This window comes from Callionymus lyra, chromosome 1, assembly GCF_982586985.1.
Source record: "Callionymus lyra chromosome 1, fCalLyr1.hap1.1, whole genome shotgun sequence".
Classification (NCBI taxonomy): Eukaryota; Metazoa; Chordata; class Actinopteri; order Syngnathiformes; family Callionymidae; genus Callionymus; species Callionymus lyra.
In genome coordinates, this window is record NC_141818.1 from 22,341,256 (window position 1) to 22,354,986 (window position 13,731).

General features: G+C 41.3%; 3 protein-coding genes across 3 annotated transcripts; all 3 read right to left on the bottom strand.

Annotated features, from left to right (window-relative positions):
- Nucleotides 1-1,804: 1,804 nt before the first annotated feature.
- ctu1 (cytosolic thiouridylase subunit 1 homolog (S. pombe)) lies at nucleotides 1,805-3,807 on the bottom strand. Its single transcript, XM_087807031.1, has 3 exons — nucleotides 3,664-3,807; nucleotides 2,531-3,031; nucleotides 1,805-2,456 (listed from the first exon to the last, which is right to left on the bottom strand). The coding sequence occupies exons 2-3, from the start codon at nucleotides 3,024-3,026 to the stop codon at nucleotides 1,921-1,923; spliced, it is 1,032 nt and encodes a 343-aa protein (XP_087663157.1). The 5' UTR covers nucleotides 3,027-3,031; nucleotides 3,664-3,807; the 3' UTR covers nucleotides 1,805-1,920.
- Nucleotides 3,808-4,424: 617 nt separating this feature from the next.
- Nucleotides 4,425-5,860, bottom strand: crybb2 (crystallin, beta B2). Its single transcript, XM_087807155.1, has 5 exons — nucleotides 5,747-5,860; nucleotides 5,224-5,342; nucleotides 5,023-5,155; nucleotides 4,810-4,952; nucleotides 4,425-4,737 (listed from the first exon to the last, which is right to left on the bottom strand). The coding sequence occupies exons 1-5, from the start codon at nucleotides 5,804-5,806 to the stop codon at nucleotides 4,569-4,571; spliced, it is 624 nt and encodes a 207-aa protein (XP_087663281.1). The 5' UTR covers nucleotides 5,807-5,860; the 3' UTR covers nucleotides 4,425-4,568.
- Nucleotides 5,861-9,591: 3,731 nt separating this feature from the next.
- crybb3 (crystallin, beta B3) lies at nucleotides 9,592-11,103 on the bottom strand. The gene is made up of 6 exons (XM_087807275.1): nucleotides 11,088-11,103; nucleotides 10,921-11,004; nucleotides 10,728-10,846; nucleotides 10,521-10,653; nucleotides 9,912-10,054; nucleotides 9,592-9,835 (listed from the first exon to the last, which is right to left on the bottom strand). Exons 2-6 carry the CDS (start codon nucleotides 10,993-10,995, stop codon nucleotides 9,592-9,594), a joined length of 714 nt encoding a protein of 237 aa, XP_087663401.1. The 5' UTR covers nucleotides 10,996-11,004; nucleotides 11,088-11,103.
- Between the last annotated feature and the right edge of the window lie 2,628 nt (nucleotides 11,104-13,731).

Genomic DNA, 13,731 nt, shown 5'->3' on the forward strand with positions numbered 1-13,731 from the left:
GTGTAGTAAAGTCAGAGCAACCAACAGACCCAACTTTAATGATATGAATACTACTGGGTCTGTGTAATTGACTAATTAAGTAAAAGGGGTGTGTTCAAAAAAATAGCAGTGTGGAGTTCAATCAGTGAGATCATTCATTATGTGAAAGAAACAGGTTTCAATCAGGTGGCCCTTATGTAAGGATGAAGCCAGCACATGTTGTGCATGCAATTCTCTGTGAAAACTGTTGAAAGATGGGTTGTGCCAAACGTTGTTCAGAAGAAATGCGTGCTTTGATTAAAAAGTTGATGGAGAGGGGAAAACATATAAAAAATTGGAGGAAATTATAGGCTGCTCAGCTAAAATGATCTCCAATGTTTTCAAATGGAAAGACAAAGCAGAGAGACGTGAAAGAAAACGTAAGACTACCATTCGAAAGGACCGAAGGATAGTCAGAATGGCAAAGACTAAGCCAAGGGTCTACTCCAGGGAGATCAGAGACAGTCTGAAGGTACCTGTGAGTGCTGTGACAATTAGAATAAGCTTATGTGAGGCTAATCTACCAGCAAGAAGCCCCGCAAAGACCCACTGTTGCAAAAAAGACATGTGCTGAAGAGGATTGCATTTGCCAAACATCATGTCGACTGGCCTCTGGAGAAATGGAGAAACATTTTGTGGACTGATGAAAGTAAGATTGTTCTTTTTGGATCCAAGGGCCGCAGTTTGTCAGACGACCCCCAAACACTGAATACAAGCCAGAGCACACTCTGAAGACCGTGAGGCATGATGGTGCAAGCATCATGATATCGGGCTGTTTCTCTTACCATGGTGTCGGGCCTTTATATCGCATACCAGGGATCATGGATCAATTTGGATACATCATAATACTTCAGGAGGTCATGCTGCCTTATGCTGAATTGGAAATGCCCCTGAAATGGGTGTTTAAACAGGACAATGACCCCAAACATAACAGTAAACGAGCCAAATCTTGGTTCCAGACCAATAAAATTGAGGTTATGGAGTGGCCAGCCCAATCCCCAGACCTTAATCCAATTGAGCACTTGTGGTGTGACATACAATTTGCTGTTTCTGAGGCAAAACCCAAAAATGCAGAGGAATTGTGGAAGATTGTCCAATCTTCCTGGGTTGGCATACCAGTTCAGAGGTGCCAGAGGTTGGTTGACTCCATGCAGCACAGATGTGCAGCAGTTATCAAAAACAGGGGTTATTCAACCAAATATTAGTTAACCAATTGTCAGGATTGCTAAATGTTAATATTTTTTCAGTTTATTTAGTAAATATTTGAGTTTGTAATGAGAAATGCCAACACTGCTATTTTTTTGAACACAGAAATATCACCTTTTCTTTCATATTCTGCAAAGTAAATAAATATTGATACTTTTTTCTTTATGATTTGTTGTGCAATACCATGTGCAGTGTTCCTAATGAAAGAAAATAAAAAATATAAGGATTTTGAGCTTTATTCACTTTTTAAAAAACACTGCTATTATTTTGAACATAGCTGTATATGTTACTATTTTACATGTACATTTCATATAGTAAAAAACGTGTTGATTGTAAGGTTTAGAACATCTCTTTATTATAAGGTCAAATGTTTAATCTTGTGACAGCCAATCCGGTATACACGTTTAATGGCCTAGCAACCACTATTTATAGTCACATCTGTATATTGACCATGTAATTTTTTTATTTACTTTTATACTCTTTAAACAGATCCAAACCAGCAGTGGCAAAAGTGGAGAAAAGAAGTTGCTAATGATCCAACAATGATGAAGATACTACACATGACTTAAGATAACATTATTTATTGCACTTCATAATACATGATGATGACATCTTTAAAAATATATATAAGAGTAGAGAATCATAAAAAAAGAGATGCATGATTTTACTGTTTAAGTTTTTTTTTAATTATCTCAATCAAAAGTTCACAGATTTTATTTTCCTTGTCTCCTGTTCTGTGAGCGGTTGATCAGAGAGAATCTTGTCATGCAAGCGGTGGTGTTTTCCTATCCCTAGTTTTGGCAGACCTCGATTCAAACCCTCGAGCAGCACGCAGGCCTTACATAGGTCCTGGCTGCTGATGTAGCCACATTTCTTGCAGATGCCCTGCACCGGCATCTTCACCCCCTCCCGCACTGACAAGTTCTCCCCCGAGTGGATGATGTCTATAATGGAGCTGGATCTCACACTCTCCAGGTCTTTCAGGAATGTTCTCGCATGCCCACGATAGGCATTGGGTGAGTAGATACATTCTGTTGAGAAGTAGTCCAGCTTCTTGAAGTAGGCATACAAGACAATCTCTTTCTCATAGGCATACTTGAGGGGCTTGCAGCGGGGCACAACCCCGTCCCCCTCGCTGGCTGTAGATATGGCAGTACAGCGCCTCAGACGAGCGATGTCTCCTCGAAGAACATTCATCAAAACTGTCTCTGCGATATCATCAGCATTATGACCTGTGCATACACACGATACATTTAGATTTGAAACAACAAAATTGTCAATTCTAAAAGGCATTGTGTGGCGTTACCTGTGCATATCTTGTCAACCTTCAACATGATGGCGCCTCTGTCGAGGGCCTGACGCCTGAACACTCCACAGAAGGTGCAGTTATTCTTCAGCCCCACTTGCTTTACAATAGCATCCATAGTCCAGCCATACAGCTCCTCATAGGAAACAATCTTGAGGGGGAGCTCGTACTGCTGCTGGTTCCTCTTCACCGTCTCTAGAGAGTCGTCTCGGTAACCCGTGATCCCCTCGTCCACCGACAGGAGCATCATCTCAAGGCCATAGCTGTATCGCTCGTTGAGGAGTTTCATCACATGTGCAAGTACCGTGGAGTCTTTTCCTCCAGAGGCAGCGATGCCAACGATCTCTCCTCGCTTAAACAACTGTGCAGTCGTAATGGTCTGATGTACCTCCTCCTCAAAAGCCCAGAAAAAGCACTCCTTACAAAGAGAGTGGCCAGTTTTGGGGCGTTTGAGGACAGCGCGTTTCTCAGCACAGCTACTACACTGGACAGGCATTTTAACTAAAGAAAGAAAACAAGCAATTATTGTAAGATCTTAAACATTTTCCATTTCCAAATAATTCAAAAACTGCAAGGTATTATTGTGCATGTCATTCTCTAAAGGATAGAATAATAGTATATACTTCTGCATTGCATTTATCTACTTTTAATTATCTTTTTGTCACTGAAAGAAAAATGATTTACAAGTCTATTTTCAAAGCTTAACAAACTATTCGTTTTCTTTTATACACAAGCCGACGATCAAATTATCATCAGAACACCAAAGTAGGTCAAAATCATTACTTTTTGATTAACTAGCACATGTTTGTTAGCTTTTTACTTGGTTTGAAATGTGAGAAAAATACAATTTAATCAAACACTAAAAACACAGTTGCAGTAACCTAAGACACTATGATTCTTACATAAATAGAAGGATGATTACAATTTTAAAACATACATGTTTAGGTGAATTGATAAAAGCAATACATGGAAGTGTTAAAGTGAATAACTAGTTTTGGAAAATAAGATTCATTTACAAATGTAACACGTACACTGATGACATCATTATCATCAACATCTGAGCGACAATCGCAACATCGAGTCTCGCGCTGATATTAGCTTCTCTAGCACTGAAAACTTTTAAACATATTTACCGGAGCGACGCGCAGTCAGCTGAGCTATATCAAATCTGATGTTAAAAGATGTCTGACGTCCATCCACGACGTGACTTGTTGGCGAAATAAAAATAAATAATATTTAGTTAAAAAGAGCTGAGGAGAGTCAGACTTTCTATAACATGTAGCATCACGTGGTTATGGTTATTATCTTCTTCGTGGTACCATTGTGGATGTCCTGTTCCACAGCGCCCTCTATGTTCGGATTTTATTACGTTCATATTAACTCAATTATATATCAAGTATATATCAAGTAAATTTGACAACGGATTCGTATAATCATTATCCTTTTTTTATTTTTATTTTTCAAATTGAATGATTTGTCATTATTTACGACATTGGGAGATTAATGTCACCTCGGGGTTCCGTTATTTTTCACAGAATATTGCAATGATTATTATAAGATTAATAATAGAGGAGTGTATACAATTTCACATAAGAACGAAACATACTGTATGACCAAAACAATAATAATTATGTCACATTTCTATTATCCGACCAATGCTTAACAGATGATTTCAAATAAATAAAATTTCATTTAAGTAGGTTTTTTTGCTTTTAAGAAAAAGCAAACATGTATAACATAAACATTGAGGCTTGTGATAAAGGTTTACCCAGTTTCTAATTCTAACTATGAATTATTTGTTCTGAAGTTCTGAACCACAAATCCATTGATTGAGATAATGTAATTTACATTGTATATATTGTATATTATCACACTATAAGAATCACTAGAAGGGTGAAATATAAGCAGGTTTTATTAATTTGCTTCAAAGGGTCGTCACTGCAACAAAAGTTACAATAAGTATCAATATAAATGAGGGTCACAGGTCGCTGATAGAGGAGAGGAAGCGAGCAGAGGTACTGGATCATCAGCAGGAAGCTCAGTTGGTAGACTGAAAAGTGCCCCTCTGATGCCACTGCATGTCTCTGATGCGCCGCACTGACTGGATCTGAGGAATCTGAGCACCAAAGTCAGCCACATCCTTGTACTCCCCCTTTTCAAACAGGTACTGGTTGCCTCTGTAGCCAGGATACTGGTATCCCACCCAACTGGTGACACAGAGCATGTGAGAGGAGAGCAGTTTATCGGGGAATGAGAACATCTTGGTGAGACTAACTCACGTTCCACACTGCACCCGCACAGATGAGACCTTCTCTTGGTAGCCATGAGCGTAAAAGCTCGGCACGTCGTCGTCTATGATCTCGATCTTCTTTCCCGTAAAGCCAGAGTTTTCATAGAGGACGATCTTGTGTGCTTGGCTGTCCTGGACTCAGAGAAGAATGTTCCAATGATAGATGGTGTGTTATGATAATAGATAAAGAAGTTGAACTCACCACTTTGACATGGCGGAACGAGTGAATGTTGTCACTGCGCTTGCTGTTGGTCCAGGAATCCCAGCGAGGATACTCCCCCTTTTCAAACACGTACTGCTCCCCCTTACAGTCCGGCTGCTGGAATCCCACCCATCTGAGGACACAGTGAGATTCGGGTGTAAGAGGGAAAGACTATAGATGTGGTCAATGAAACACACTCACGGCCCACAAAGCACCAGTATGGAGCCCACTTTATCCAGGCCTGCTTCCTGGACGTTGTTACAGGGACCGGTCAGCTCATGGAAGCGTCCTTGGAAGTTCTCCTGCTCGTAGATGATTAGCTGTGGCACCAAAACACAACAACATTATTTTGAATTTTGTTTCTCTGTCCCGGAATGATCATCAAAAACATTCATTGATGTATTTGTTCTGTGTGAGAACATTGCAATGTAATGAACAGTTCAGGTCCACTAGCGCTGCCCACAATTTTTTTTTCTTTTAACTTCCTGGCCACCTCAAAAAAGAAAAGTTCACTCAGTGGTTTTAGCCATTATGGAAATGAATGCAATCGTTGTTTCCGTGCGAACGACATAAAGGAGCTTGGTGGTCGTGTAGGTTGCGGTGGTAAAGTCATCATTTAATATTAAACCCATAATCAAAGACACTATAAAAAAAATAATAATATTGTCAAAATCTTATGTAATGCTGCATGAAGCATTAAGTGAGGACATGAGTTCACACTCACCTTCAGCGTACTGCTGCCTGGCTGCTGCCTGGATGCAGGGTTCTGATCGTCTGTGGCCATAATGAAGGGTCTCGCGAAGGTAGACCTGTAAGTATTTTATTCTGGATATTGAACTGTCAAGTGATTCAGAAAACAATGACAGAGAACTTACCGCTAACCTGCCCAGTGGGTTTTTGATGGTGTGATGGGCTCACTATATATGGGCAGCCCAGGGGGGGGAAACTCTGCCAACAGCTGCCACAGCATCTGAACGCCCTGCCATAGGTCCACCTCACTGGGACTCGGGGGTCACGGCACGTCCTCACCCCACCCGGGGTTGTCACTCCCCCCCACAAAGTTATTTCATTAGTTGTCAGTTTCATCCAGCAGGTCATTGTCCAATATACACATGATTCAGCACAAACGGTGCCAAGAGACCTGCGATGAGAGAGTCAGGCAGGGAGGGACAGAGAGGAAATAACAACACTCAAATTTACCATATCTGCTCAAAGTGAAGCCCAACATATTCAGAACCACCCAAGGCCTCAGAGGTTCCCCTGAAATCCATTTTATTTGGAGATAGGAAGTTCCACTCAATGTTTTAAGTACATTTATTCTAATAAATGATCACCTTTTCTGTTTGAAATATACTGATCGCAATGAGCTCAATCAGACAGGAGGAGGCAGCGGCTCCTATAACACAGTTAGAGTGAAGAAGAGTTCCTCTGGGTTCTGGTGGTTCAGATTAGAGCATGAAAACCAGCTGTTGGAGTCTCTTTTACACATAACATTCCATTCATATTTAGTGTTCTGTTTGGTAAAACTCAATGAATTGTTATTTGAAAGACACCCTTCATCAATTGATCTTGGACCTCTTTTGTACTCACCAGTATGTGTCTGCTGTGATTGGTCAAGCATGAAGGTCACCGCGCGTCATCAATCCCAGAATTCTCCACCTCCAAGGGACTCGTTGTACAAACAAAGCAGGGTGTGATTACTGCTGGCTGGAGGAGGACTGAAGACCATTATGACATCATAATGGACTCCAATCTTGTAACCTTTCATTCTCTGAGATTTAAGACGGGGAGCATTTTGTAAGTAATAACTTCAAAACATGGTCATTTGGAACATGGGAGTGGGTCAGGAGAGTTGGGATTTCATACACGTTTCTATTCAAAGGCTGATTTTAGCAGAGAGTTATGATCAGGGTCCAAATAAATGTCAGAAGCTTCTCTAACAAGAAACAAGAACATCATAGCTGGCTCTGATGTTGAAGATTATTTGTCTTCCTTCCACCTTGTAAGAACCGCATCACCAGCAAGTCCATCAGGATTGATGGACCAGGTTAAAGGACAGCTTCTTCCACCAGGCTGTCAGAAGACTCAACTCCCTCCCTGTCCTACTATCCCTCTCACCTCCACTTTAACTTTTATCTGTGCATTATCTTTGTTCTTTGTTTTTGTTGTTGTTTATATTCTGTTTATTAGTTGATTATTTAATTTTTTTGATTATTTATTTCATTTTGTTGGTCATTTATTTTTATTTATTTACTTGAATATCTTAATTAATGTCTGTTTAAGTATTTAACTGTAAGTCTTTAATTGTTTTAAGTGCTTCATGTCTTTCATGTTTTGCATCGTGGGTCAGAGAGGACCACAATTTAATGTATGCTGTATGTCTTAATACATGCATATTTGACAATAAAAGAACTTGACTTGAACTTGACCTCCCATATATTCTTTCATATAAGCTTTCATTGATCCACAATTTCCCAGCTTGTCCATTGGGAATGTTTGGAGCCCAAACTGCCTTTGTGCATCTGCCTGCACCTTTTGCTGCTGCACCTGAGCGACTACAAGCTTTCTTTTCTGGGTTGATGATGCCTTGTGACATGTGGGTCGGTTGTCCCAAGTCCAAACCCACCTCACTGGAAATGGACTCACTGGTGACAGTTGCTGAGAGGAGATCACTGGACAAACTACTGTCCATCATGGATGATGACAGTCATCCTCTGAACACTGTCATCAGTGAACAGAGAAGCAGATGGAGCATGGACAGATTCGACACTAATAGACTCAGGGACTCATTGATTCCTCATGCTATAAGACTGTTTAATTCTGAGTTTGAGGGCAAGAGTGGAGGGAAAAGATGATTCAATCTTTGTATCCTTTGTCTTTGTTATCTTTTCTTTGATCTTGTTCCTTAACTTTAGACTTAGATTGTGTCATCTTGCACTTTCTTTATTATTGCATTTTGTTCTTGTTCTTGTATTTGGTTTTTTTTATGAATCTATCGTCTGTGTTGCTGTGTGCTGGCTGGAAAAACAATTTCCCGAAGGAGACCTTCAGAGGGATCAGTAAAGTTGTATCTATTTATCTATCTATCTATCTATCTTCCATGCTGAATCCCTACAATTTCTATGTATAAGAGCAGGTTTTGCTAGTTGTACAGCCTCAGATGGAATCTATTACCTTCAATTTGCCAGCCTTGAAGCTACTTTTTATCTTGTGACAGGGTCAGGGTGATGTTCAGACTAAATTTGATCTGTTTAAACTCTTCTGTGAAGTTAAGACGGGCAATTCCAGGGCACCGTGTCCATTCAAGACGATGTTGCAGAGGCAGAAACTGACTGTCTTCCCCAGATTTTGACCATGGCCATGGTGATCTGGTTGACCATGAGGGGCAACATCAGGTGGGAGCGCAGTCCAGTTGAAACTACAGGCACCACAGTTTAAATCCATTTTCAAAACAGTTTCAACTTGCAAAAGCTGACAAGGCCTTTGACAGTTTCTTCACTGCTCAGATTCTTTTTCCTTGAGGCTCTTGACTGAACTGAGAGTGAAATCTTTGTCTTGCAGGTCAGATACATTTTGCAGTATTGTCACGTCACAGAAATTGTACTCAATAGCACAGCACAGAGAAAGAATGGTCATCAAGGACAAACATTATATGTAGGTCCAGAGATTTTATTTATTTAATTTCTGGGGAAACTTTTAAACATACAGTATATTTGGTTAAAATACTCTTCACAACTCGGTAAATTAAACGTTTAAACACAATATTAAACATTTCAGGCACCTTTGGAAAATACTTGAAAAATGTTACCCAATCACTGGCCAGCTGGAAATAATTGGATATCAATCAAGCTCACACACAGTATGTATGTATATGTTTAACAGACCTATGAGGAAAAAGTCAGCAGAACGTTGCTGCAAAGAGTTTTGAATTCAGACTTTTGAATTAGAAATGCATCACGCTCATGCCGTGAAGCTCACCTACCCCACCTTTAACAACCAGATTATATGAAAGATTCCAGAACCATCTGTGGATTTGATCTCCGCTGAGATCTCATTCTTGTGTGTTTTTGTGTGTTTAACAATAGATCCGGAAGAACCTTGCAAAGCTCTAATATACTTTATGTCTTTGTTATTATTTATTTGTTATTATTGAAAGAACTTCCATCTCCTCACAGCAGTTATGTCAACTAATGCTGGATCTATGAACAGCTTGAGACTCATCGTTGTAAACATTTGATTTACCAAAAAACATGAAGGTCAAAGACGACAACAGTCAACCGCTGCAAAAGGAACAAAATCAAGACTCAGTTCAGAGTTGGAGTTGATGGTTTATTTGCCTGAACACATGACATCATCTTTGTTCAAGAAGTTTATCAAATCAGCCTTATGTCCAGAGATCCGTCTTATCAATACGAGAAGCTTAGCTCGAAGATATTGTTTTCTCGTCAATACTGACACATCAACAAACCGGACTCGAGGTCCAACAACTTTCATTTCCTGGCCTCCACAAGCAAACACGCTTCGTTCAATAGGGCAGCCATGCTTCAGTCTGACGGTCGGCACGGCTGTTTAGCTGGATCCAGCGGAGGCAGGGGGCGCCGGAGGTTCCGAGGAAGGATCGGGTTTGTTCCCAGGAGCCGGGGCAGGCTCTGATGCCACGAAACAGCCCCTCTTGTGCCACTGCATGTCCCTCACCCGCCGGACCGATTGAATCTGTGGTGCAGGGGCGCCCCAGTCATTCCAGTGCTTGAACTCCCCTTGCTCAAAGATGTACTGGCGCCCTCTGTATCCAGGGTACATATAGGCCACCCACCTGGAACGACAAAACATCTTAGACGCCTACCTAAATAAGATAGCAGCTTACATCCGGATGCGACGGCAAGCCTTACGTTCCATTGAGAACCTTAGAGCTGGCAACACGATCCTGAAAACCGTGACCCCACAAGCTCGGCACGTCGTCATCGATGATCTCCATCTTCCTGCCAGTGAACCCCGAATTCTCATACAAGTGTAGCTTGTGATCCGCGCTGTCCTGTAACACAAAAGAGTATTTCATTTAAGCAGGGATCTAAAACTCGCGGCCTGGGTCGATATTCTAAAAAAAATTGAATTCAGAGTGTGCGCAAGACACATTCTGAATTAAATGTCAGATGGTTGTAATTTTATTGTGAGGGTACAAGCTAAGCTATACCTAAAAGCATCAGTTCAACTTGCAATGTTTGCAGACGACAACTGCTTCTTTCACCCAGGACTCCAAAATAGTGATGTGTTGATGAAGCTTCATGAAGCAGTGTCCTTCTTTTCAGAGTCCACTAGATGGCGCTCTCTGCTACTAACAGCTACAACTTCACTTTTTTTTTTTTCAAACTAAGAGTGCCACTTACTGAGCTCTTGAAATAAGAAGCCTCATCAAGCTTCATCAGTACATCAATACTCAAGAGGGCTTTGGGTCAGTTGACGACAGGTGAATCCAACATTTAGTTGAGTTTTCCACGCACCACTTTAAGAGGCCTCAGAGACGAGAGGGTGTAGTTGTTCTGGCTGTTGGTCCAGGTGTTCCAGCGTGGATACTCTCCCTTCTCCAGAATGAACTGCTCCCCTTTCAGCGAGTGGCGATCATAACCCACCCAGCTGCCCGTGAGAACGACAGCAGAGAGTGATACATTTGCACACAAACACTCACCCGGCAAGCTGATGCTACTCACGGCCCGAGTTTGACAATGACCGAGCCGACCTTCGCCAGGCCCTTCTCTGTCACATCGTTGCACTCGGAGGAGAACTCCGCCCTGCTTCCCTGGAAGTTCTCGTGCTCAAACAGGATCACCTGGAGAGGTGGAGACAACAACACAACACAAGTGAAGACTATGCAAAAAGTTTTTCCTAAATACTTTATTGTACCTTGTAAGAAGCTCCAGCTCCACCCTGGCTTTTCCCAGCAGCCAGCTGCTCTGGGGCGCTCTGCTGATCTGACATTTTCCTGATCTGCTGCCACAAGAACCACCACTCATGTCAGTCAGAACCCCCATGAAGGACACATCTCCACGGCTGCCCCTTCATTCACCCACCTTACCTCGTGTGCTGGTCTCCTCTACTTGCTGTTTGGGGTTGTGAACCATTAGAGTTTGGGGAGTGAGGGGGTATTTATGGTTTATTTCTGACCACAACAGCAGAAAAAGGGGGAGCTGTTGATGCAGCAAGTCTGTCACTCACATTGTGTCCGTAACGCTGCCTCTCAATAGGCAGCTGTGTTGGCACACGGCGCTGTGCCCGTCCGCCCGGCCTGCCAGCGAGAACTGTGTGCGGGCACGAGGAGAGGGAGCCAAGAGGATTCAGCAAACAAGGCCCGTCAGCACAAAAGTCTCTTCAGCAGCATCCGATTAGAAAGAATGTTTGACAGTCAAATAATCTGCATCTTGAAGCCTTTAGACGAAACAATGGCAGGTTTAAAAGATGCCTTTGGTTATAGAATGATGGGATCGATGACTCGATGCCTCAGTGCAGCCGTGATTGACAAGCCAATTTATTTGAACTTCATTCGATTAAATATATATTTAAGGGTGAACATGCAGGTTGGATCCATATCAAACACCATAATAGTTTAACCTAATATAGCAGATTATTTTCCACACAGCACCAGTTGACCACAGGAGTGTCTGTGTCAATAACATTAGACCATAAATGTTAGCAAAGGTATTTTCGGTCATCAGCAACTGAATATGTGAGTCCCTGGTTCTCAGCAAGAATAAGGTGGCGTGTCTTCTCTGGTCAGTTCTCAGAGGCTGATGTTGGGTTTGTGGATCAGGCAGGGGTTGAATGTCAAGATAAATAATTGTTTGACGTGTTGTGGTGGTGCCTTTTACTGTAAAAACCCTCACACAAACACACTTTTGTTCTGTATTACAAGAGTGTTAAAGGATGTTGAAGGCATCTAGATCAGGAGTGGGAAATTCAATTTCCTTAAGGGCAACATTTTATTTAGGGCTGTGTGAGGAGCTGTATAGGAAAAATAAAGAAGAAAAATGGATAAAATCAAGCTAAATGTGCTAAAATAATTATTTTATTGTGGTAAATATAACTTATTTATTCTTAATATAATACAAAATCACATTTTCCCTAAATACATTACAGTTTAATTTGAGGGCCAATAAATACAAACAAAAATGACAAATGCAGAGGACCGAAGGCAACTTTGGAGACTAGTGTAAGGAAATTACAACTTTACTGTAATCAATCATCTAGATTTAACACACATTTCAAATAGTCACTTGATTAACTAATTATCTTTCATATTTAATTCATATTAAATTATCATTTTCTTGCATTGCATTCACTGACTGCAACTCACAGGCCCAGGTCAAATTAAGCCTTGCACGCACACAGAAAGATTAAACAATCCCAGATTCCAGCAAGTCTGTGGGAACCTGTTTGAGAACTCACACTGAAAGACACAACAGGCCAGCAAGTCGCTGGGAACAGATTCTCTCTAGAAGACAACAACCTTTGGTAAGTTTCCACGACGACCACGTGCGACCGGCCATCTTAGAATCAAGTGTTTACAGTTACTGAACAATCCTACTTGTACATTTGACTAGAGGTGTTAACCTGAATATTCTACTATAAAGATCCACCATTTTGTGAGATCTTTGCGTTCTGGCATTCGAAGACTTCTGCGATAGATCTCTCTGCTTGCTAGCGCCCGTGTTCTTGTAAGTTTGTTTCTGACTTTTGCATAATTCACTAAACGAGTATTTTTCTTAAACTCATCCATGTGTCTGTCCTTCATTCCACCACCACGTACGAGGCTGGGGAGGGGTCGGTTCACCGGAACACAAAATCCCCACAACTTGGTGACCGTGACCCTTGGCGTGGACTGGTGGTTTGAAGGCCTTTTCGATTCCCAGACGAACTCTGAGCTGATTGTTCTCCAGGCAACCAGGGTACCCACTATACTTCAGGAATCAGGTGAGAAAGATTTTATCTTATTTTTTACATAGATTTTTTAAGTTTATATTTTGGGTTAGGAAAGATTACATATATTTATATTTTATATTAGTTTTGGTTGCCTGGACGAATAAACGTAAGTCTCCGGTTCTGTCACAAATTTAGATTATATTTTTCAATAGTGCTTTCTCAAGCTGATGCTCGTTTTTTGGGGTATTGCATGGTCAGTTGTTGTTTGTAGTTGTATTAGGTGTAGACGACATTATCGTGTCCCGGGTTGAAGTTTTGAAGAAAAAACGTTGATTAGAATTTAAGTTGAATTGATAGGCAGAGGAGACGGGGTTACACGACCTGGTAATCCCTGGGATTCAGAGTAGGGGTGGAAGTATAACCGGCTCCCTCTATGGGGCATCTGACGTTTTTCCAGGTTCCTATACTAGTTAGGATACTGAATGATTTAAATAAATACAGAATAATATTGTCAGTTTTTACAAGATCTTTGACCTTGTGAGGGCCGCGTGCCACACTTTGCCCAGGTCTGACCTAAATACTAGTTTCCTCCTACATGCCAAATAAGAGAGCTTGATTGCATTTCCTTGTATACAGTAATTCTCTCCAAATATTCTCCGCTGGTCTAACAAAGAAAGCGTCCAGTCCACGGAAACCCTGGCATACTGGGAATAAACTTGAGAATAAATTGTAAATGGATTTTTATCATTCACCCAACAGATGGCACTGTTGTCGCATGTTGTAGTTTAATTATTTAAT

Bases quoted from the DNA above. Each gene is read 5' to 3' on its own strand.
- ctu1 (XM_087807031.1), bottom strand. From the start codon at position 3,026: ATGCCTGTCCAGTGTAGTAGCTGTGCTGAGAAACGCGCTGTCCTCAAA. The intron at 2,457-2,530 runs GTAACGCCACAC...GTGTATGCACAG, and splicing joins GGTTGACAAGATATGCACAG to GTCATAATGCTGATGATATC.
- crybb2 (XM_087807155.1), bottom strand. From the start codon at position 5,806: ATGGCCACAGACGATCAGAACCCTGCATCCAGGCAGCAGCCAGGCAGC. The intron at 4,953-5,022 runs GTGAGTTCAACT...CTCTGAGTCCAG, and splicing joins CGTTCCGCCATGTCAAAGTG to GACAGCCAAGCACACAAGAT. The intron at 4,738-4,809 runs GTGAGTTAGTCT...CTGTGTCACCAG, and splicing joins GTGCGGGTGCAGTGTGGAAC to TTGGGTGGGATACCAGTATC.
- crybb3 (XM_087807275.1), bottom strand. From the start codon at position 10,995: ATGTCAGATCAGCAGAGCGCCCCAGAGCAGCTGGCTGCTGGGAAAAGC. The intron at 10,654-10,727 runs GTGAGTAGCATC...TCTCACGGGCAG, and splicing joins GTCATTGTCAAACTCGGGCC to CTGGGTGGGTTATGATCGCC. The intron at 9,836-9,911 runs GTAAGGCTTGCC...TTGTCGTTCCAG, and splicing joins TCTAAGGTTCTCAATGGAAC to GTGGGTGGCCTATATGTACC.